The sequence below is a fragment of the Diaphorina citri genome, unplaced genomic scaffold (assembly GCF_000475195.1).
Source record: "Diaphorina citri unplaced genomic scaffold, Diaci psyllid genome assembly version 1.1 scaffold257, whole genome shotgun sequence".
Taxonomy (NCBI): domain Eukaryota; kingdom Metazoa; phylum Arthropoda; class Insecta; order Hemiptera; family Psyllidae; genus Diaphorina; species Diaphorina citri.
In genome coordinates this window covers 191,408-215,292 of record NW_007377694.1, presented here as the reverse complement: position 1 = coordinate 215,292, position 23,885 = coordinate 191,408, and the positions used below count along the sequence as shown (strand labels likewise).

The 23,885-nt window shown below is 37.4% G+C and overlaps 2 protein-coding genes across 2 annotated transcripts in view; both read right to left on the bottom strand.

The window, feature by feature from the left end:
* LOC103506731 overlaps positions 1-23,885 on the bottom strand; it is a 36,637-nt gene that overhangs the window by 12,046 nt on the left and 706 nt on the right. The window contains exon 2 of the mRNA XM_026821717.1: positions 2,462-2,644. Coding sequence (XP_026677518.1) covers positions 2,462-2,644 — 183 coding nt within the window. The remainder of the gene's footprint in view (positions 1-2,461; positions 2,645-23,885) is intronic.
* Positions 21,012-23,728, bottom strand: LOC113466379. The gene is made up of 2 exons (XM_026821716.1): positions 23,437-23,728; positions 21,012-22,903 (listed from the first exon to the last, which is right to left on the bottom strand). The coding sequence occupies exon 2, from the start codon at positions 22,872-22,874 to the stop codon at positions 21,213-21,215; it is 1,662 nt and encodes a 553-aa protein (XP_026677517.1). The 5' UTR covers positions 22,875-22,903; positions 23,437-23,728; the 3' UTR covers positions 21,012-21,212.

Genomic DNA, 23,885 nt, shown 5'->3' with positions numbered 1-23,885 from the left:
AAATTTGCTGCTTTTTATATTGTGTTGCTGGCCAATAATGTAACTTCAATCTTTTCGATCGTTTTGTCTGTCTGTTTGATTATTGAAGTTTTGGAACAAAAATTGCGGCTTTTATCTTGTTGACCAATATTTTTGGATTATCTTTCTGGCCAGGAATATAACTTCTATCTTTTCGATCATTTAGTCTGTCTGTTTGTTGTTTGGTTTGTTTGTTTGTTGGTCATATTGTACTGGTCAGGAATTGGCTCGAAATTTGCTGCTTTTTATATTATGTTGCTGGCCAATAATGTAACTTCAATCTTTTCGATCGTTTTGTCTGTCTGTTTGATTATTGAAGTTTTGGAACAAAAATTGCGGCTTTTATCTTGTTGACCAATAAAAACACTTTGGTTTGTCGGTCTCTTGGTTTGTTGGTTGGTTTTAATGTACAATGTATAGGTACTAATCAGGAATTGGCTCAATTTTCTGCGCCAGCCTAGTTAGCTTGGTTGTTAGCGGATCTGCCTTGTAAGGGCTGAGTCGCGTACTATAAGACCTTGGCAGTTACAGTTCCCTCTGTCAAATTTCTCGGAACATAAGACCTTAGCAGTTCCCTCTTTGAAACCTCTTTTAAAAAAAATAAATAAAAAAATAAAAGAGGTTTGACAGAGGGAACTGTAACTTCTAAGGTCTTATCCCCGAAATCGGAATAGCCCATCAGAAAGCATTTCCGACTTCGCATGAAGTGTTGATTTAAAACCAGGACCACAATGTGAGTTTTTTTTTTTTTTTTTTTTTTTTTTTAAGGGGTTTGAAAGGGGGAAATTAAAATTCTTGTGTTTTTTGTGCCCTTCCTAAGACACGGCACAATACCTTGCCCGGCACAATCCTTTGTTAACGCCTACTTAAAAAAGAGGGAAAGAAAGGCCCAACCCATCCTTTAGGGCTGTTTGCCCCTACACCTAAGCCTTAAGGTGGTCTTGTTTATAAAGGGCGTACTTACTCGGAGTTTCGGCTGGGCATATCTGTTTTCCGTTTAGCCAGATGGTCTTCACCTTGGGACTGCCTCCATTCGGTTCAAATCGGACCATTATCCGAGTTGTCATAGGTCGACTGGGATCCAGAACTTGCTCCAGGTTGAGGATGGTGAACTCCTTGTTATTCGAAGTGGTCACTTCTCCTAGCCATGACTGAAAATCAATGGAACAGTTGTGCTGACTTAGGTGAGGTTTTAAAGTCAAAGAGCTGCCAGCCTAGTTAGCTTAGTTGGTAGTGCGTCTGCCTTGTAAGCGCTAGGCCGCGGGTTCGATTCCCGCCCGGGGCGGATTTTATCCTGATGGGATAATGTTCGTTCTCGGAACGGCTGGCTTTCTCCTATATCCTGTCTTCCTTCTCTCTTCGATTTCGGGACGATAAGACCGTAGCAGTTACAGTTCCCTCTGTCAAATCTCTTAAAAAAAAAAAAAAAAAAGATCTGCTATGTCAGCCACATATACGTTCCGACGGTCTAAGCTTGAGTGGCTGGCATAATGAGCAGACGATTACGAAAACGAAACACAACCTATGTTTTCCTATGAAAACAAAAGTCATTCTAATCCCATTTTATATAGGTAGGTACATTTTAATCTCTAGTGTAAGTGTACCATTTATTCGCCCACCTAAAAAACGTACCATTTATTGGCCCACCTGTACCATACGCGACATAAGTCTGAACTGGACGAACTTTTTCAAGATCCAATTTCATCAAAAGAAAGGGCTTAAAGACTGCTATCGAACCAGTGCTATTCAAAAATTGTAGTCATAAAAACAAAAATTAGAAAAATAAATGTGGGCAGGTGGGCCAATAAATGGTACGTTTTTTAGGTGGGCGAATAAATGGTACACTTACCCTATGTTATGTTACAATGAAATTATGGAGTAAATGTTGTAAGGTTGAAGAGTTTTATTTAAGAATCGCCTGAAGATGATAAAATATTCTAAATATGCCGAGGTATGAATTACGGCAATTACCTAGGAAATTCAGGATGATATAAGACCTTTTTTCAAGAGGTTTGACAGGGGGAACTGTAACTGCTAAGGTCTTATCGTCCCGAAATCGAAGACAGAAAAAGACAGGATAGGAGAAAGCCAGCCGTTCCGAAAACGAACATTATACCATCAGGAGAAAGCCATGCAGCCGTTCCGAGAACGAACCCTATCCGGGATAAAATCCGCCGCGGTAGGGATTCGAACCCGCGGCCTAGCGCTTACAAGGCAGACGCACTACCAACCAAGCTAACTAGGCTGGCTGATTAAAGGAAAAGAGGAGTTGAAAATTGAAAGTTAAGCATCAGGATAAAATCCGCCCCGGTAGGGAATCGAACCCGCGGTATAGCGCTTACAAGGCAGACGCACTACCAACCAAGCTAACTAGGCCGACTGATTAAAGGAAAAGAGTAGTTGAAAATTGAAAGTTAAAGTTATTAGCCCATTGCGTACTCACCGGCATTAGTCAGGTACTGCGTGATGGAGTCCGACTTTTCCCGACTCTCAAACGAGGTCAGTTGTAGCCCAATACTGCGACAATACTGATGGGCCATGAACCAGTTGAGTTCGGGTGTGTACGGATTCATTCGGCTGATGAAATATTGGATCCCGTCCAGTTGAATTGTGGTGATGCGTTGACCTGGAGACAAAAGGGTTAAATGTAATAATTTGAAGAAAGTATTACAATACTGACGGGCCATGAACCAGTTGAGTTCGGGTGTGTACGGATTCATTCGGCTGATGAAATATTGGATCCCGTCCAGTTGAATTGTGGTGATGCGTTGACCTGGGGACAAAAGGGTTAAATGTAATAATTTGAAGAAAGTATTACAATACTGATAGGCCATGAACCAGTTGAGTTCGGGTGTGTACGGATTCATTCGGCTGATGAAATATTGAATGCCGTCCAACTGAATCGTGGTGATGCGTTGACCTGGGGACAAAAGGGTTAAATGTAATAATTTGAAGAAAGTATTACAATACTGATGGGCCATGAACCAGTTGAGTTCGGGTGTGTACGGATTCATTCGGCTGATGAAATATTGGATCCCGTCCAGTTGAATTGTGGTGATGCGTTGACCTGGGGACAAAAGGGTTAAATGTAATAATTTGAAGAAAGTATTACAATATTGATGGGCCATTAACCAGTTGAGTTCGGGTGTGTACGGATTCATTCAGCTAATGAAATATTGAATGCCACCCAACTGAATCGTGGTGTGGTGATGCGTTGACCTGGGAGATAAAAGGGTTAAAATTTAATGTCTATTTGTCCATGTGAAGAAATTGGTACATATAGCCATACACAAGACGCCCACTCAGAGGCAAACAGCCCTAAAGGATTGGTTAAGCTTCTACGAATCTACCCTGACCTGACAGGTAATAATAATAATGATAATAGTGCTTATTTATACTGCTCGCATAGGACTGAAAATTTACTCCAGCAGTAGGCTACTACTATTATTGTGGTCAAATTCTCAAATTATATTGAGGATGAAATTCCATACCTCGGCTGGGATTGAACCCACGCTCTCCTGTTTACCAGGCAAGCGCCTTGACCACTACACCACCGAGGCAGGTACTATACCACCGGGTACGCCTGAAAAGGTTCCGTGTCAGTCTACCTCATACCTCATATAGTGAGTGGCTGGCCTAAGAAGTCTCCTAATACTTGGCTGGCTTAAATAATGGTAATCATGATGACAATATCCGACTAATAACAAAGCAGACTGCATTGTTACAAGAGCCAGTTTTTTTTTAAACAATTTGGGTTTTTTTTTTTTTAAAAAAAAAAAAAAAAAAAAAAAGAGGTTTGACAGAGGGAACTGTAACTGCTTATAGTCTTATCGTCCAGAAATCGAAGAGAGAAGGAAGACAGGATAGGAGAAAGCCAGCCGTTCCGAGAACGAACATTATCCCGTTAGGATAAAATACGCCCCCGGGCGGGAATCGAACCCGCGGCCTAGCGCTTACAAGGCAGACGCACTACCAACTAAGCTAACTAGGCTGGCAGTTAGGTTCTAGATTCACTTATAGTAGGTTGGGTGCTTTTCCTATTCTCAAGACGAACGGATGTGTCGCTTCCTCTCCCCATTATTCTAATTTGTATGCAAGTGTGGTAGAATTCTGTCTAATGGAGAATAGAATAGAGTTTCTGTTAGATTTTTTTTTTTTTAATTTTTATTTTGCATAACCAAATATACATATAAATATATAACAATACTTCAATCATCAATACACATCAAGCCAGCTCCATCATCAAAAGCATAAGGCTTAACAATCTGCTTTGTTCCTCTTAATCTCTTAATCCTCTGCCTTGTTCCTCTTTAATCTCTTGTTCCTCTTGTTCTCTTAATCTGTTGCCTTGTTCCTTGTTCCTCTTGTTGTTCTCTTGTTTCTGTTAGAATAGAATATAAGGCTTAACAATCTGCCTTGTTCCTCTAATTCATTTAATTCTTAATCTCTTAATCCTCTGCCTTGTTCCTCTTAATCTTATATAACAATACTTCAATCATCAATACACATCAAGCCAGCTCCATCATCAAAAGCATAAGGCTTAACAATCTGCCTTGTTCCTCTAATTCATTTAATTCTTAATCTCTTAATCCTCTGCCTTGTTCCTCTTAATCTCTTGTTCCTCTTGTTCTCTTATTCTGTTGCCTTGTTCCTTGTTCCTCTTGTTGTTCTCTTGTTTCTGTTGGAATAGAATAGAAGTTCTCTATTGGAACAATATGTCACTGTATCGGTATACTGGTTGTAGAGACTTCTGTGTCCTGTCCTACTCACAAACTTGCAGATAGAGACCCTAGAAGAGATCTGTAGAGTGCTGTGAACTTTAGAAGAATAGAATAGAACAGAGTTCTCTATTGGAACAATATGTCACTGTATCGGTACTGGTTGTAGAGACTTCTGTGTCCTGTCCTACTCAGACTTGCAGATAGAGACCCTAAGATCTGTAGAGTGCTGTGAACTTAAGAATCTTCAATTTCCTTTTACTGCACCTTTTCTCAATCTCATTTGGTGTTACACTAAAAAAACTAGGGAGCCGGCAGCCCAATCGGGTGACTGGGTTCCGGCACTCTAATATTGAGCTCTATATCGGGAAGCTCGACTCTATCACTGAGAAAAAAATGGTGACAGGGTGCCACAAGTTTAGGGTGGAAGGACTCTATTATTGGGTTACTTCCCCTGATTTAGGCTGTTGCAATGCTATATTATAATGTCAAGCTTCCCGATATAGAGTTCAATATTAGGGTTCCGGAACCCAGTCACCCGATTGGGCTGCCGGCACCCTAGTTTTTTTCTCAGTGTATAATATAGCGTTCCAACAGCCTGAATCAGGGGAAGTAACCCAATAGAATAGAATAGAACAGAGTTCTCTATTGGAACAATATGTCACTGTATCGGTACTGGTTGTAGAGACTTCTGTGTCCTGTCCTACTCACAAACTTGCAGATAGAGACCCTAGAAGAGTGCTGTAGCTGTAGAGTGCTGTGAACTTAAGAATCTTCAATTTCCTTTTACTGCACCTTTTCCCAATCTCATTTGGTGTTACACTAAAAAAAACTAGAGTGCCGGCAGCCCAATTGGGTGACTGGGTTCCGGCACTCTAATATTGAACTCTGTATCGGGAAGCTCGACACTATAATATAGCATTCCAACAGCCTAAATCAGGGGAAGTAACCCAATAATAGAGTTCTTCCGCCCTAAACTTGTGGCACCCTGTCACCATTTTTATTTTTATTATTATTATTATCTGGGGACAAAAGGGTTAAATGTAATAATTTGAAGAAAGTATTACAATACTGATGGGCCATTAACCAGTTGAGTTCGGGTGTGTACGGGTTCATTCGGCTGATGAAATATTGGATCCCGTCCAGTTGAATTGTGGTGATGCGTTGACCTGGGGACAAAAGGGTTAAAATTTAATGTCCATGTGAAGAAATTGGTACATAGGGTAAGTGTACCATTTATTGGCCCCACCTGTACCATACGCCACATAAGTCTGAACTCGACGAACTTTTTCAAGATCCAATTTTATCAAAAGAAAGGGCTTAAAGAATGCTATCAAACCAGTAGTATTCCAAAATTGTAGTCATAAAAACAAAAATTAGAAAAATAAATGTGGGTAGGTGGGCCAATAAATGATACGTTTTTTAGGTGGGCGAATAAATGGTACACTTACCCTATAGCCATACACAAGAAGCCCACTCAGAAGCAAACAGCCCTAAAGGATTGGTTAAGCTTCTACGAATCTACCCTGACCTGACAGGTAATAATAATAATGATAATAGTGCTTAGTTATACTGCTCGCATAGGACTGTAAAGTCCCTTTACTCCAGCAGTAGGCTCCTACTATTATTGTGGTCAAATTCTCAACCCTGACCTGACAGGTAATAATAATAATGATAATAGTGCTTATTTATACTGCTCGCATAGGACTGAAAATTTACTCCAGCAGTAGGCCACTACTATTATTGTGGTCAAATTCTCAAATTCATCATCATCATCATCATGGTAGCGTCTTCTATTCAGAAGGTTGCTATATTATCCTCCAAACTTGCTGTCTCCATGCTTCTCTATCTTGTGCCATTCTCTTGCAGTTCTCAAATCTTGAGAACTGCAAGAGAAAATATTGAGGATAAAATTCCATACCTCGGCTGGGATTGAACCCACGCTCTCCTGTTTACCAGGCGAGCAAGACCACTACACCACCGTGGCAGGTACTATACCACCGGGTACGCCTGAAAAGGTCCCCTGTCAGTCTACCTGATATTTCATATAGTGAGTGGCTGGCCTAAGAAGTCTCCTAATACTTGGCTGGCTTAAATAATGGTAATCATGATGACAATATCCGACTAATAACAAAGCAGACTGCATTGTTACAAGAGCTCAGCATAATTACGAACATTATGCCATTGCCATTGTAGAAGAATTGAAAGACTAGAACATGGAATAAACATATACCGATTAGAATATTTAAATCATGACATGAAAGTAAAATCGAAAAAATCAAATCAAGAATACTTGATAAGGAGAACCAAAAAGGCAGATATATTTTGCAGAACTTCAAAGAATTATCCTCGCATAGGACTGAAAAGTCCCTTTACTCCAGCAGTAGGCTACTACTATTATTAATTGTGGTCAAATTCTCAAATTATATTGAGGATCAAATTCCATACCTCGGCTGGGATTGAACCCACGCTCTCCTGTTTACCGCAGGCGAGCGCCTTGACCACTACACCACCGTGGCAGGTACTATACCACCGGGTACGCCTGAAAAGGTCCCCTGTCAGTCTACCTCATACCTCATATAGTGAGTGGCTGGCCTAAGAAGTCTCCTAGTACTTGGCTGGCTTAAATAATGGTAATCACGATGATGATATATCCGACTTATAACAAAGCAGACTGCATTGTTACAAGAGCTCAGCATAATTACGAACATTATGCCATTGCCATTGATGTCATTGTAGAAGAATTGAAAGAATAGAACATGGGATAAACATACCGATTAGAATATTATAAAATTGTAATGGAGAGCAAGAATAATCAAATCAAGAATAAAAATAAACTGAATATTAAACAAATTAGGTAGGTACATAGGGTACTGATTTTCTTTAACCACGATCGAATAAACTACGGGCTAAAAAATTCCCGGAGGGAATTTGCCCATATTAACTGTGCATTCTTCAAGTTAATATGGGCAAATGAAGACCTCTCTAACTTCCTAAACTCCTTGCACAGCTTATATTTCAACCAGTTAGGTTCTTGAAAAAAAAGAGGTTTGACAGAGGGAACTGTACTGCTTAACTGTACTTTTTTAAGCGAATGCAAATATCAAGTTTTTTTTTAAAGAGGTTTGACAGAGGGAACTGTGACTGCTAGATCTTATCGTCCCGAAATCGAAGAGAGAAGGAAGACAGGATAGGAGAAAGCCAGCCGTTCCGAGAACGAACATTATCCCGTTAGGATAAAATACGCCCCCGGGCGGGAATCGAACCCGCGGTCTAGCGCTTACAAGGCAGACGCACTACCAACTAAGCTAACAGCTAGGCTGGCAGTTAGGTTCTATTAGATTCACTAATAGTAGGAGCCAACTACCTTTTCCTATTCCCAAGACAAACGGATGTGTCGCTTCCTCTCCTCATTATTCTACCGGGCGGGAATCGAACCCGCGGCCTAGCGCTTACAAGGCAGACGCACTACCAACTAAGCTAACTAGGCTGGCAGTTAGGTTCTAGATTCACTTATAGTAGGTTGGGTGCTTTTCCTATTCTCAAGACGAACGGATGTGTCGCTTCCTCTCCCCATTATTCTAATTTGTATGCAAGTGTGGTAGAATTCTGTCTAATGGAGAATAGAATAGAGTTTCTGTTAGATTTTTTTTTTTTTAATTTTTATTTTGCATAACCAAATATACCTTCGACTATTTCTGAATAGAAGAAATAGACACTGACTGCCAACTATTACATCTTGAAATAATGAATCTCCTTAGACTCTTCAACGGGCAAGAAGAAAAGGTTAAATAATCTTGAAGTCTACAATGACCAGAAGAAAATAAATTAGCTGTGAATAACCGCATACATGTGACTGAAGGTTTAGACGTAAGTGAAGTCTGTGCCCAAGCTGGAGGTTCAGACGTAACTGAAGTTTATTAATGCATAGAGAAGCTATTCTTAGCTATCCATTTGGTTTTGAAGTTTGAATGCCTAAGCGCACCTAATGAGCTTTGTCAAGACAAAAAAAAAAGAGCGAGAGAGAAAGAAGGAGGAAGAAGAAGATGGCTGAAAGAAGACATAAAAGAAGAAGACAACGAGGAAGAAGCAGAAGAAGAAGGAGGAGGAGGCTGAGTTGGAACTAGAATAGGGCTGCTCAGCGCAGTCATAATTGGAATCTCTGTCTGGAAAATACTATAACGAGTGGTCACAAAGGAGAAGAGAAAACAGCAAAAAAAATCTTCGTTTCCTGGACTAAAGGTGTAGTACGGGAAACGAAGAATTTTTGCTGGACAAAAATAATAATGTAGTCTGGGACTTTTGCACAGGGGTTAGTGTCCTGAAGAAGGGGTCAATCTTCGTTTCCTGGACTAAAGGTGTAGTACGGGAAACGAAGAATTTTTGCTGGACAAAAATAATGTGGTCTGGGACTTTTGCACAGGGGTTAGCGTCCTGAAGAAGGGGTCAAAACTCCCAACGAATATCATTTTCAGCATGCCTGTTCCTGGACCCCTCGTCCAGTACGACAATGGTTAAGGATTTAGAAGCTCAATATGCAGGATTTAAAAGTTTACCATGCACCTTGATGCATTATAAATGCATCAGAATGCACTTGACACCCAACGTTCATTGGTTAGGGGTTTAAATGTTCAGCATGCAGGATTTAAAAGCTTAATATGCATTATAAGTGCATAATCCACTTGGGAGCCTGCACAATGCACTATCGCAGCCCACACATTCGTTGAGGGGCATCCGTTTTACATTCCCATGATGGTCGGGACCATAAAACAATGCATGATGTTCGGTGACAGACACCGAAGCGAATACAATAGTCCGTCCCTTATACCTTTTTATTACTATCGTAATAATAAAGGAAGGACGGACTAAAAAGAAGGTTTAATATAGGGAACTCTAACTTTACTAATGTCTTATGGCCCCGAAAGAGAAGAGAAAAGGAGGACAAGGAAGGAGAAACTTATCTGTTCAGGATAAAATCCGCCGCGGGCGGGAATCAAACCCACAACCTAGCACTTACAAGGCAGACGCGGTACCTCCCAACTAGTCTGGCTTATTCTTTCTGCGCTCTTCAAACCACACAAAATCACAGTTGTTTAAACTTATGAAGAACAACCATAATGTATTTTAGGCATAAAATGAATTATACAACATCCAGAACCATAAAAAAACGCATTTAAAAAATTGTTCATTATACGAAAAAATAAATAAATAAATATGTTAGATCATTAATTTTAATAACTCCTGCATAGCAGAGAGGTGAAGTCAAGAAGTACAATAGAATAGAATCTCTCAGAGGTCTTCAAGTTGTGCTCACAGAAGTGGTGATACTGATGATAAAGGCGTGACGTCACTATATAATAGCTAAGGTCTTTAATGAAGAGGTTTAACGAAGTAGACGAAAAAGGAGAAGCAGAAGAATGCGGAAAAGACAGAAGATCAAAGAAGATAAATGAATAAAGGGTAAAGAGACCGTATGGATTTACCTTTAGAAGAAGCAAAAAAAAAAAAATCAGAGCAGAAGAAAGATGGATCAAAGAAGAATACAAAGCACAGAAGCTAAGACAAAAGAAAGATATGCAATGAAGAAAACGAAGAAGATGCAGAAATAAACGATAAAGAAACTTTATAAACATAGAAGAAGCAGAAGAAGTCACGGAACAACAACAAAGACAACACAAAAGAGAAAGCTGGAACAAAAGATAGAACAAAAAACATTCAAGAAAGCAAAATACATAGAAGAAGAAAGCGAAGAAAGAAAATGCAGAAGTGGATGAAAGATGAAGAGAGTCCTTATAGATTTAGCAGAGACAAGAACAAATGCAAATCAAAAGAAGAACTGAAAGAAGATCCTTAAAGCAAAGATGAAAAAAGAATTTAGTTTTGGCCCAACAATATTCAACGTGTTAACATTGAATTTTAGCCCAACAGCATTCAACGTGTTAACTCCCGACCATATTAAATCTACGTATGTTGGCATTCAATAGAAGGAGAAACAGCCTGTAAACTTAAATAGCCTCAGAAGAAATTGATGAAAAAAGAATTTAGTTTTGGCCCAACAATATTCAACGTGTTAACATTGAATTTTAGCCCAACAGCATTTAACGTGTTAATTCCCGACCATATTAAATCCACGTATGTTGGCATTCAATAGAAGGAGAAACAGCCTGTAAACTTAAATAGCCTCAGAAGAAATTGATGAAAAAAGAATTTAGTTTTGGCCCAACAATATTCAACGTGTTAACATTGAATTTTAGCCCAACAGCATTTAACGTGTTAATTCCCGACCATATTAAATCTAGATAAAGAAGCAGAAGAAGAAGAATCTTATATAAAGATAAAGGATTCTGAAGAGAAAAAGAAGGAGAATTCTAGATAAAGAAGCAGAAGAAGAAGAATCTTATATAAAGATAAAGGATTCTGAAGAGAAAAAGAAGGAGACTTCTAGATAAAGAAGCAGAAGAAGAAGAATAGGAAGAGTATAAAGGATTCTAAATAGAGGATTCACACACTGAAGAAGAGTGGCTTGGTTTATTAAGCATGAAGAAGAGAACTGAAAAGTTCCTTTACTCTCGCAGTTTTACAACACAGAAGAACAAGAAGAAGTTAGAGTTGTAGATCAAAAAGGAGAAGAAGATAAACGACTCTAGAAGAAGAAAACGAAAAAGAAGAAGAATAGGAAGAAGATAAAGGACTATAGAAGAAGATTCATACACTCGAGAGAATGGAATGGAAGTGAAAGAAGAATCAGCCGCAGCAAATAGAAGGAGTTGTAGAACAAAAAGTTAAAAGAGAAGAAGAATACAGCCGAACAAAAAGTAGAAGACTAAGAAGAAGATAAAGAACTCTATAGTAAGAAGAAATTCTAGGGAAAGAAGATGAAGAAGAAGATAAAGAACTCTATAGTAAGAAGAAGGATTCTAGGGAGAGAAGATGAAGAAGATAAAGGACTATTAGAAGAGGATTCACACATTGGTACTGGAGAAAAGAATGGCCAGGTATAAAATGGAGGAAGAAGAAGAAATTGTAGAACAAAACCCGGCCATGCCTTTTCCACAAGTTTGGCCATGCCTCGGGATGAACTAGCGGGATTCCGGAGCGAAGCGACGGAATTCAGCTAGTATGCATTATAAATGCACTTGGGAGCCTGCACAATGCACTATTGCAGCCCACACATTCGTTGAGGTGCATCCGTTTTATATTCCCCTGATGGTCGGGACCATAAAACAATGCATGATGTTCGCTTTATGATAGCACCAAAGCTATGAAGGAGTGAGAAGTTTTATTATAGAATATAATAGAATTGTGTTTCAGTCATGGTCGGAGGCCAAATCTTAAAAGTCTGCCTGAACTTTTCAGCCTTAACACTTTCAATGCCCGTGAATACCAGCTTGAATTAAATATCATCCGTAGGTATTTATCATCAAAGACCTTTATTATCTGCTGACTGCAGGAGACTGCAATCACCATGGAATATGCTTTGGCAGCCAGGGCGTTCCTTGGCAAGTGGTGGAAAAACTTCAAACCTCGAAAAGAAGAACACAAGTCAGTAAAGTAGCTTATAGAACAAAACCAAGAAGAAGTCACCATCATCTTCAATAAAGATAAGGAATTCTAGAGGATTCACACATAGAAGAGCGGCTGGGTGTTTTAAATGTTAAGAAGAATAGGAGCTGTAGAACAAAGAGATGTAGGTGAAAAAAGCAGAAGAAGAGGGAATTGTAGAACAGAAAAGAGAGGAGACTTTACACCACTGAAGAGAAGACAAGCAGATATTTAAAAACTCGAAGGAGAAGAAGAAGATGTAAAAGAAGGATCGTAGATAAAAAGGACAGGAAAGTGAAGAACACGCAGCAGAAGAAGAAAGCTTGAGAAGAAGAAGTGTACAACAAAAAGTAGAGGAAGAATACGATAGAGAAAGAAGAAGAAGGAAGAAGAAGAAGAAGAAGAAGAAGAAGAAAAACAAGAAGAATACAACCGGAAAAGAAAATAATGAAATTCCCTTTAGGATTGAATCCGAAGATCCGAACCAATTGTTCCCATAATCTGATTAAACCTTATTTACTTTTGAATCCTTTTTGAGTCGTACTAAGCCTTAGCCAATAATCTTTACGATTTCTTCCTTTGGCATACGGTTTTGTGTATTTTTACTTCATAATCTTTGTCCGTTTTGATCAAGTTAGAGAATGTACAAACATTTACGGGCGCTTTTTACCCGTGAACCTAAATTCTTCTTGTCCTAATATTAGTGGAGATGTCAAAACTACCACTCTCCTAATATTAGTGGAGATGACAAAACTACCACTCTCCTAACGAGGTATGGAATTTTATCCTCAATATAATTTGAGAATTTGACCACAATAATAGTAGTAGCCTACTGCTGGAATAAAGGGACTTTTCATTCCTATGCGAGCAGTATAAATAAGCACCATTATTATTATACCCAACTGTGAAGAGTAAAAGCTACTTGTGTTCTTCTTTTCAAGAAGAATCTTCACAAAGTCACGTCAGAATCTATCAGTATGTTCAAACCACGGTCTCTCAGACGTTCTGATAGACCCGGCGAGCTTTTTTTCGCCACACACTGGGTCTGTCAGACAATCTGAGCGTGGGTGGCCATCAGCATTACCCATCGCTGCTTCCAAGACATTGACTATTTGAAAATTGAAGTCTAGAACTATGTGCCTCCGGCTATTGAGAATCTATCAGTATGTTCAAAGCTTGGTCTCTCAGACAGTCTGACAGACCTAGCCAGCTTTTTTTTCGCCACACACCGGGTCTGTCAGAAAGTCTGATCGTGGGCCATCAGCATTACCCATCGCTGCTTCCAAGACATTGCCTATTTGAAAATTGAAGTCTAGAACTATGTGCCTCCGGCTATTGTCTATTTATTGTCTAGGCCGCCTGTGGTTCTTGTCTGCTTATTAGCCTACCCGGCAGATTCGTTTGGTTCAGGTACTTCTGATTGATGGCTTTAGACTTCTGAACATCTACAAGTGTCATGTGAATTATTTAATGCTGAATTCAGCCACGCTCGCCTAATATTTGAGTTTCGTTTATGTTTTTAGTTTGATAACTACAAGTTCGGCCATGCCTTTTCCACAAGTTTCTATTTATTGCCTAGGCCGCCTGTGGTTCTTGTCTGCTTATTAGCCTACCCGGCAGATTCGTTTGGTCCAGGTACTTCTGATTGATGGCTTTAGACTTCTGAACATCTACAAGTGTCATGTGAATTATTTAATGCTGAATTCAGCCATTTCAGGCCCGATCCAGAAGGACCAAATCGGGAAATTGTAATGGTCTAGTCACAAAATTTAGCACAATGTAATCGCGGACCACAGTTGTGAATCCGTTTTCTTCCATCATTTGTAGTTGTCCCTCTTTAATGCTGAATTCAGCCATTTCAGGCCCGATCCAGAAGGACCAAATCGGGAAATTGTAATGGTCTAGTCACAAAATTTAGCACAATCTAATCGGGGACCACAGTTGTGAATCCGTTTTCTTCCATCATTTGTAGTTGTCCCTCTACAACTACCTGAAAACGGCTACTTTCCCTGTCGCGTATAATAATAATAATAAGTTTATTCTTTCTTTACAATATTCTTTACATGATTATTCTTCATTATCCCTGGTTCTAGAGATAGAGCGATCAGTGTGTGAACTATGAAATGTGAACTGTGAATGAGTGAATGGATCTCGTTCTTATAATATAAGATTATGATGACGAGGATTATTCTAGAAAAAATATGAAGATAGCCAAGATATACATACAATTAAAGTACTCAAGTAAGCGTAAATATAGATAAGTAGATAATAAATAGGTTAAAATTTGTATAACTACCGATTTATGCAATAAAACAAAGACTGAGCATATAGGTACTTTGGTACTCCAGATTAGAGCCCTAACAACGTCAGAAAAAATGGAAAGTAATTTGTATGTTGATTGTCCAATTCAATACAATTTATTTTTATTGTACATAATATAACATTAAAAATACAACATTTCAATGAATACAATTGTACAACGTAAGTTAGAAAAGAAAAGAAAAAGAAGGAGAAAAAAATAAAATAATATCTAAAAATTAACCTAACCTTAGTGGTGTTAAAAAGATATCTAAAAAGCGAAATATTGTTTATCAAGTTACATGATTTTTTGTAAAATCCTCTTTGAAAGAAAAAAGAAAAAAAAGAAGGTTTAATATAGGGAACTCTATTTACTAAGGTCTTATGGCCCTGAAAGCGAAGAGTGAAGGAGGACAAGGTAGGAGAAACTTATCTGTTCAAGATAAAATCCGCCCCGGGCGGGAATCAAACCCGCGACCTGGCGCTTACAAGGCAGACGCGGTACCCTCCAAGCTAACTAGACTGGCTTATTCTTTCTTCGCTCTTCAAACCACACAAAATCACAGTGTTGTTTAAACTTATGAAGAACAACCATAATGTATTTCAGGCATAAAATGAATTATACAACATCCAGAACCATAAAAAAACGCATTTAAAAAATTGTTCATTATACGAAAAAATAAAAAAAATAAATAAATAAATATGTTAGATCATTAATTTTAATAACTCCTGCATAGCAGAGAGGTGAAGTCAAGAAGTACAATAGAATAGAATAGAATCTCTCAGAGGTCTTGTAGTTGAACTCACAGAAGTGGTGATACTGATGATAAAGGCGTGACGTCACTATATAATAGCTAAGGTCTTTAATGAAGAGATTTAACGAAGTAGACGAAAAAGGAGAAGCAGAAGAATGCGGAGAAGACAGAAGACCAAAGAAGATAAATGAATAAAGGGTAAAGAGACCGTATGGATTTACATTTAGAAAAGGCAAAAAAAAAAAAAAATCAGAGAACGAAAAAGGAGAAGCAGAAGAATGCGGAGAAGACAGAAGACCAAAGAAGATAAATGAATAAAGGGTAAAGAGACCGTATGGATTTACCTTTAGAAGAAGCAAAAAAAAAAAATCAGAGCAGAAGAAAGATAGATCAAAAAAGAATACTCACAAAGCACAGAAGCTAAGACAAAAGAAAGATATGCAATGAAGAAAACGAAGAAGATGCAGAAATAAACGATAAGGAAACCTTATAAAGTCACGGAACACAGAAGTCACAGAAGAAGTCACGAAACAAGAACAAAGACAACACAAAAGAGAAAGCTGGAACAAAAGATAGAACAAAAAACATCCAAGAAAGCAAAATACATAGAAGAAGAAAGCGAAGAAAGAAAATGCAGAAGTGCGGTTGAAAGATAAGGGGAGACCGTATAGATTTAGCCATTTAGCAGAGACAAGAACAAATGCAAATCAAAAGAAGAACTAAAGAGAAGATCCTTAAAGCAAGAAAAGCTAAACAAAAGAATTGAACGAATGTCTTAAAGAGTCACTTCAGAATCTCCAAACAAGAAAGTAGAAAGAATGAATATCTTGAGATTTCGAAACGAAAAAACTGTCTTCTTCGACTATTTCTGAATAGAAGAAATAGACACTGACTGCTAACTATTACATCTTGAAATAATGAGTTTAAAGCAAGAAAAGCTAAACAAAAGAATGGAACGAATGTCTTAAAGAGTCACTTCAGAATCTCCAAACAAGAAAGTAGAAAGAATGAATATCTTGACATTTCGAAACAAAAAAACTGTCTTCTTCGACTATTTCTGAATAGAAGAAATAGACACTGACTGCCAACTATTACATCTTGAAATAATGAACAGCCTCAGAAGAAATTGATGAAAAAAGAATTTAGTTTTGGCCCAACAATATTCAACGTGTTAACATTGAATTTTAGCCCAACAGCATTTAACGTGTTAACTCCCGACCATATTAAATCCACGTATGTTGGCATTCAATAGAAGGAGAAACAGCCTGTAAACTTAAATAGCCTCAGAAGAAATTGATGAAAAAAGAATTTAGTTTTGGCCCAACAATATTCAACGTGTTAACATTGAATTTTAGCCCAACAGCATTCAACGTGTTAACTCCCAACGATATTAAATCTACGTATGTTGGCATTCAATAGAAGAAGAAACAGCCTGTAAACTTTAAATAGCCTCGGCTAGGAATGAGTTAAACAATAATAGTAGTAGCCTACTGCTGGAGTAAAGGGACTTTCCAGTCCTATGCGAGCAGTATAAATAAGCACTATTATTATTATTATTCCTCACCTTTATCTCTTCATCTCAGTTTCGGCCTGCCTGCCTGCCTGCCTCTCGTTATCTTCCCTTGTATGAAAAGAACAACATTGAATTGAAATAAATTAAAACTTGAAATCCAATGTGGATCATCTACATTTTCTGGCCCGAAAGGATCCAATGTGTTAATATTCACCCGACGATATTAGAGCCAGGTATCTATACACTCGTATGGTTGGCATTCAATAGAAGAAGAAATAGCCTGTAAACTTTAAATAGCCTCGGCTAGGAATGATCTACATCTACACTTTTGGCCCAACAACATTCAACGTGTTAACTCCCAACCATATTGAATCCACGTATGGTTGGCATTCAATAGAATAAGAATTAACCTGTAAACTTAAATATCCTCAGAAGAAATTAATGAAAAAAGAATTTACTTTTGGCCCAACAATATTCAACGTGTTAACATTGAATTTTAGCCCAACAGCACTTAACGTGTTAACTCCCGACGATATTAAATCTATACGTATGTTGGCATTCAATAGAATAAGAATCAACCTGTAAACTTTAAATAGCCTCGGCTAGGAATGAGTTAAATAGCACCACAAACACCAACATCTACATTTTTGTCCCGAAGAAATTCAACGTGTTAATCGACCATGTTAGATCCACTTTGTTAATCTACGTATGATGGCATTCAATAGAAGAAGAAACAGCCTGTAAACTTTAAACAGCCTCGGCTAGGAATGAGTTAATATGCTTAGGTAATTATATTGCCCCTCCGGATCCTCCCATTGGCTAAAGTTCAGTCAACCCGCGACTCTACAGGAAGAAGAAAAAGAAGAAGAAGAAGAAAACTGAGGAGAATAAGAAGAATCTTATATAAACATTAAGGATTCTGAAGAGAAAAAGAAGGAGAATTCTAGATAAAGAAACAGAAGAAGAAGAATAGGAAGAGTTTTTTCCCCCTGAGTTAGGATTTTTCAATTCTACCACTCTCCTAATATTAGTGGAGATGTCAAAACTACCACTCTCCTAATATTAGTGGAGATGTCAAAACTACCACTCTCCTAATATTAGTGGAGATGTCAAAACTACCACTCTCCTAATATTAGTGGAGATGTCAAAACTACCACTCTCCTAATATTAGTGGAGATGTCAAAACTACCACTCTCCTAATATTAGTGGAGATGTCAAAACTACCACTCTCCTAATATTAGTGGAGATGTCAAAACTACCACTCTCCTAATATTAGTGGAGATGTCAAAACTACCACTCTCCTAATATTAGTGGAGATGTCAAAACTACCACTCTCCTAATATTAGTGGAGATGTCAAAACTACCACTCTCCTAATATTAGTGGAGATGTCAAAACTACCACTCTCCTAATATTAGTGGAGATGTCAAAACTACCACTCTCCTAATATTAGTGGAGATGTCAAAACTACCACTCTCCTAATATTAGTGGAGATGTCAAAACTACCACTCTCCTAATATTAGTGGAGATGTCAAAACTACCACTCTCCTAATATTAGTGGAGATGTCAAAACTACCACTCTCCTAATATTAGTGGAGATGTCAAAACTACCACTCTCCTAATATTAGTGGAGATGTCAAAACTACCACTCTCCTAATATTAGTGGAGATGTCAAAACTACCACTCTCCTAATATTAGTGGAGATGTCAAAACTACCACTCTCCTAATATTAGTGGAGATGTCAAAACTACCACTCTCCTAATATTAGTGGAGATGTCAAAACTACCACTCTCCTAATATTAGTGGAGATGTCAAAACTACCACTCTCCTAATATTAGTGGAGATGTCAAAACTACCACTCTCCTAATATTAGTGGAGATGTCAAAACTACCACTCTCCTAATATTAGTGGAGATGTCAAAACTACCACTCTCCTAATATTAGTGGAGATGTCAAAACTACCACTCTCCTAATATTAGTGGAGATGTCAAAACTACCACTCTCCTAATATTAGTGGAGATGTCAAAACTACCACTCTCCTAATATTAGTGGAGATGTCAAAACTACCACTCTCCTAATATTAGTGGAGATGTCAAAACTACCACTCTCCTAATATTAGTGGAGATGTCAAAACTACCACTCTCCTAATATTAGTGGAGATGTCAAAACTACCACTCTCCTAATATTAGTGGAGATGTCAAAACTACCACTCTCCTAATATTAGTGGAGATGTCAAAACTACCACTCTCCTAATATTAGTGGAGATGTCAAAACTACCACTCTCCTAATATTAGTGGAGATGTCAAAACTACCACTCTCCTAATATTAGTGGAGATGTCAAAACTACCACTCTCCTAATATTAGTGGAGATGTCAAAACTACCACTCTCCTAATATTAGTGGAGATGTCAAAACTACCACTCTCCTAATATTAGTGGAGATGTCAAAACTACCACTCTCCTAATATTAGTGGAGATGTCAAAACTACCACTCTCCTAATATTAGTGGAGATGTCAAAACTACCACTCTCCTAATATTAGTGGAGATGTCAAAACTACCACTCTCCTAATATTAGTGGAGATGTCAAAACTACCACTCTCCTAATATTAGTGGAGATGTCAAAACTACCACTCTCCTAATATTAGTGGAGATGTCAAAACTACCACTCTCCTAATATTAGTGGAGATGTCAAAACTACCACTCTCCTAATATTAGTGGAGATGTCAAAACTACCAATCTCCTGATATGTTAATATTATGTATGTATTAGTAGAGATGTCAAAACTACCAATCTCCTGATATGTTAATATTATGTATGTATTAGTAGAGATGTCAAAACTACCAATCTCCTGATATGTTAATATTATGTATGTATTAGTGGAGATGTCAAAACTCCCAATCTCCTGATATGTTAATATTATGTATGTATTAGTGGAGATGTCAAATCTACCACTCCCCTGATATGTTAATATTATGTATGTATTAGTGGAGATGTCAAATCTACCAATCTCCTGATATGTTAATATTATGTATGTATTAGTGGAGATGTCAAATCTACCACTCTCCTGATATGTTAATATTATGTATGTATTAGTGGAGATGTCAAATCTACAGATGTCAAAACTACCACTCTCCTAATATTAGTGGAGATGTCAAAACTACCAATCTCCTAATATTGGTGGAGATGTCAAAACTACCACTCTCCTAATATTAGTGGAGATGTCAAAACTACCAATCTCCTAATATTAGTGGAGATGTCAAAACTACCAATCTCCTAATATTAGTGGAGATGTCAAAACTACCACTCTCCTAATATTAGTGGAGATGTCAAAACTACCACTCTCCTAATATTAGCGGAGATGTCAAAACTACGTCTCTCCTAATATTAGTGGAGATGTCAAAACTACCAATCTCCTAATATTAGCGGAGATGTCAAAACTACCACTCTCCTAATATTAGCGGAGATGTCAAAACTACCAATCTCCTAATATTAGCGGAGATGTCAAAACTACCAATCTCCTAATATTAGCGGAGATGTCAAAACTACCAATCTCCTAATATTAGCGGAGATGTCAAAACTACCAATCTCCTAATATTAGTGGAGATGTCAAAACTACCAATCTCCTAATATTAGCGGAGATGTCAAAACTACCAATCTCCTAATATTAGCGGAGATGTCAAAACTACCAATCTCCTAATATTAGCGGAGATGTCAAAACTACCAATCTCCTAATATTAGCGGAGATGTCAAAACTACCAATCTCCTAATATTAGCGGAGATGTCAAAACTACCAATCTCCTAATATTAGCGGAGATGTCAAAACTACCAATCTCCTAATATTAGCGGAGATGTCAAAACTACCAATCTCCTAATATTAGCGGAGATGTCAAAACTACCAATCTCCTAATATTAGCGGAGATGTCAAAACTACCAATCTCCTTGAGGAGCAGCCAGTAAGAAGGGCCATATCCGGAAAATCTAGTTTCGAGATAAACAACTTTAAAGTTTTCAATTAGCTGTATTTTTTTAAATATTGCATGTATTACTAAAAAGTTTTTAAATGAAAATGAAGCATATTGTTAGGAAATGAATAAAAATAAAAGAAAATGAATATGTTCCTCTCAATTTTTATAATTAATAATAAACCAAAGTGGGAATATGGCCCTTTTTACTGGCTTAAGAGATAATCGTAAAAAAAGCAACTAGAATTTTAAATTTTAAAGAGTGAAACAAGTTGTATTTATGAAATTAATGAAACAATAAAATAAACAATAACACTTCGTATATAATTTGGTTTTAGCTGATAGTACATAGGTACTTATACCTATGTCTAGAGTAGTATAATATCTACCTAAGCTCAGAAGGAAGGACCCTAGTATTCCGTTTCGGAGTCATCTTCTGTATCTGAGAGATGATCTGTTATTTTCAAGTTGGATGAGAATACGTGGTGATCGAACCATTTGGCTTTCGAAGGTAGAAGAAACTTCATCAAATCTTTCAAATCCTTTTCTTTGTCCTTGGTGATAGGCTTACCATCCATAAGGTGCAGATCAAAAGTCTTGTTCATGGTGTTCCCAAAGAGGAGTACTTTGAAAGGTATTAGGTTTGGTGAGAAGGATTTTGATGCTAAGACATTTCCATGGGTATCATATTTCAGCTGAACAAATTGCTGAATAGTGAATTTTGTGTTCTTGTTTACAGGACTTTTGTGGCAAAACTGTGCTAAAGCTGTTGACCACTTTCTGAGGATCCCATTTGCGGCATTGATAATCACGAACGGACAAGGGTTCTGTCTTGAGCGCTTGAAAATTCTGACATAATCACTAATAGTGGAAACACGCTGTTTTTTCTTCAATATTTTTCCATAGAGGCCAAAATTCCGGTCGCAAATATTGTAAGAATGTCCCCTTACTGGGAAGAGATGGGAAATTTTCACTTTCAATGAGTTGGCAATGTAAGAACAAAACTGGACCATTGTACCATTTTTATTCTGTCCTCCTGCTGCATCTGAGAGGAGAACGATTTGCTTGTGTGAAGGCAGGAGTTGTCTACTAATTGTCTCATAAAGCATTGAGCACACAGCATCTGAATTTTTTCTAGCTTCATGCTCCATGAAGTAAAACAGGAAACTCTCTCCATTGTTATGTACATGAACGTTAAAAACATACAAAGATAACTGGCGACTGTAATATTGCCTGTTCACGTTCAACTTGGGTAGGGCCAAATTTTGTGCAAAATCAAATTCTAACACTAAATTATCTTCAAAACCACTAGGACTTAGAATTTGTGCCTTCATCTCCTTGTATTTCTGAAATCTTCTTAGATGAAGTTCAAACAGAGTTTTGCAACTATCATTAGGATCCATTTTCAATTTGATTTTACATTCAGTGCAAAAATCGCACACATCAGTTCTAGGTTGCCTGAACGCATAGTCTGATTTGTTTTGAAAATATCTACAGTAAGTTCTGTATTTCAAATTTGACAGTTGACGTCCGTTTACTGACTCATAGTACTTCTGAAATAACTTGTAGACTTTTTTGACATTTAACTCTGGATTTACGAAGTATTTCTTTGAACTTTTGGCAGATGAATAATGGGATTCTGTGTGCGGAATACTTGCCCAGTGGACCTGTACCAACTGCCACACTTCATCGCTTATTGTCCTAGGCCGATTTGTGTGCTTACCTCTTTGATCATGCATGATCGATTGACCTTTGGAAAACTTTCCCTGAATAGTTCGAATTCTTTTCCGCCCAATCTGCAAAACTGATAGTAGAAATGTCATACATACTTGAAGTTTTTCATCTTGCCTTGTCCAATAATACTTCCAAGAGTACAGGGCTTGTGTTTTTCTCTTGTAGGTAGTGTTCACTTGTTTGGGAACATGTGCTTCCATGCACCGCAAAATAAAGTTGTCCTTGTCATTTTTTGTCTTAAGCTCCGAAAAGTTGAGGAAAAAACTCTTTTGCTTGTCTACATCAATAATGTCGTAACACTTAAGTTGACAACAACTCTGTACTCTAAGAAAATCCATGACTGACTAACTGTTGTTATGATTAGAATTTTTTTTTTTTTTTTTTAAGCAAATACTTTCATAATATTTATTAATAACTCAAGCTCAGAACTCATAACATAATAGAACAAAAAAGTATGCTTATGATTCCAGCTCATTAATGATAATAACACTATTCAAAGTCAGCTGTAAAACTGAAAGTCTGTATCCAAAGATGCGTAGATTATAGTGAGTCTCTAAAAAGGGCCATATTTGGAAAATTTTCAATGTCAAAAATCTCATAATATTTATTAATAACTCAAGCTCAGAACTCATAACATAATAGAACAAAAAAGTATGCTTATGATTCCAGCTCATTAATGATAATAATATTAATTGAAAGTTATTAATATTAGTTATTAATTGATTAGTAAGTAGATATAGTGTCGTTCGTATAGTGTGTTGGTAAATAATCATTCTTGCTGAAGTTTCAATTGAAGATTAAAGCTAATAAATGCTGACATTGTGTCGTAACACTTAAGTTGACAACAACTCTGTACTCTAAGAAAATCCATGACTGACTAACTGTTGTTATGATTAGAATAGAACTGATAGTGATAAAGCATGATACAAACATCAAATTCATTTTAGGCGGGAAGAACTATTCAAAGTCAGCTGTAAAACTGAAAGTCTGTATCCAAAGATGCGTAGATTATAGTGAGTCTCTAAAAAGGGCCATATTTGCAAACTTTTCAATGTCAAAAATCTCCGGAACTACACGACTCTCAGCTGATATCAAAATGTCTACGGATATAAAACAACATGGTGGATCTAAAAATGCAAAGTCCCTAAAAAGGGCCATTTATACATATGGCCCAATTTACAGGCTGCTCCTCAACTGTCGAATGGTAAGTCTGATTTTGATGAAATTTGACACACATGTTTAACATCTAAACAAAATTTGTTAAAATAAATGTAAATAATTATCGGTATAATTATTTAGAAAAGAATCTTCACAAATTAAAAAATAAATTATAAATTTTAAAAGACAAT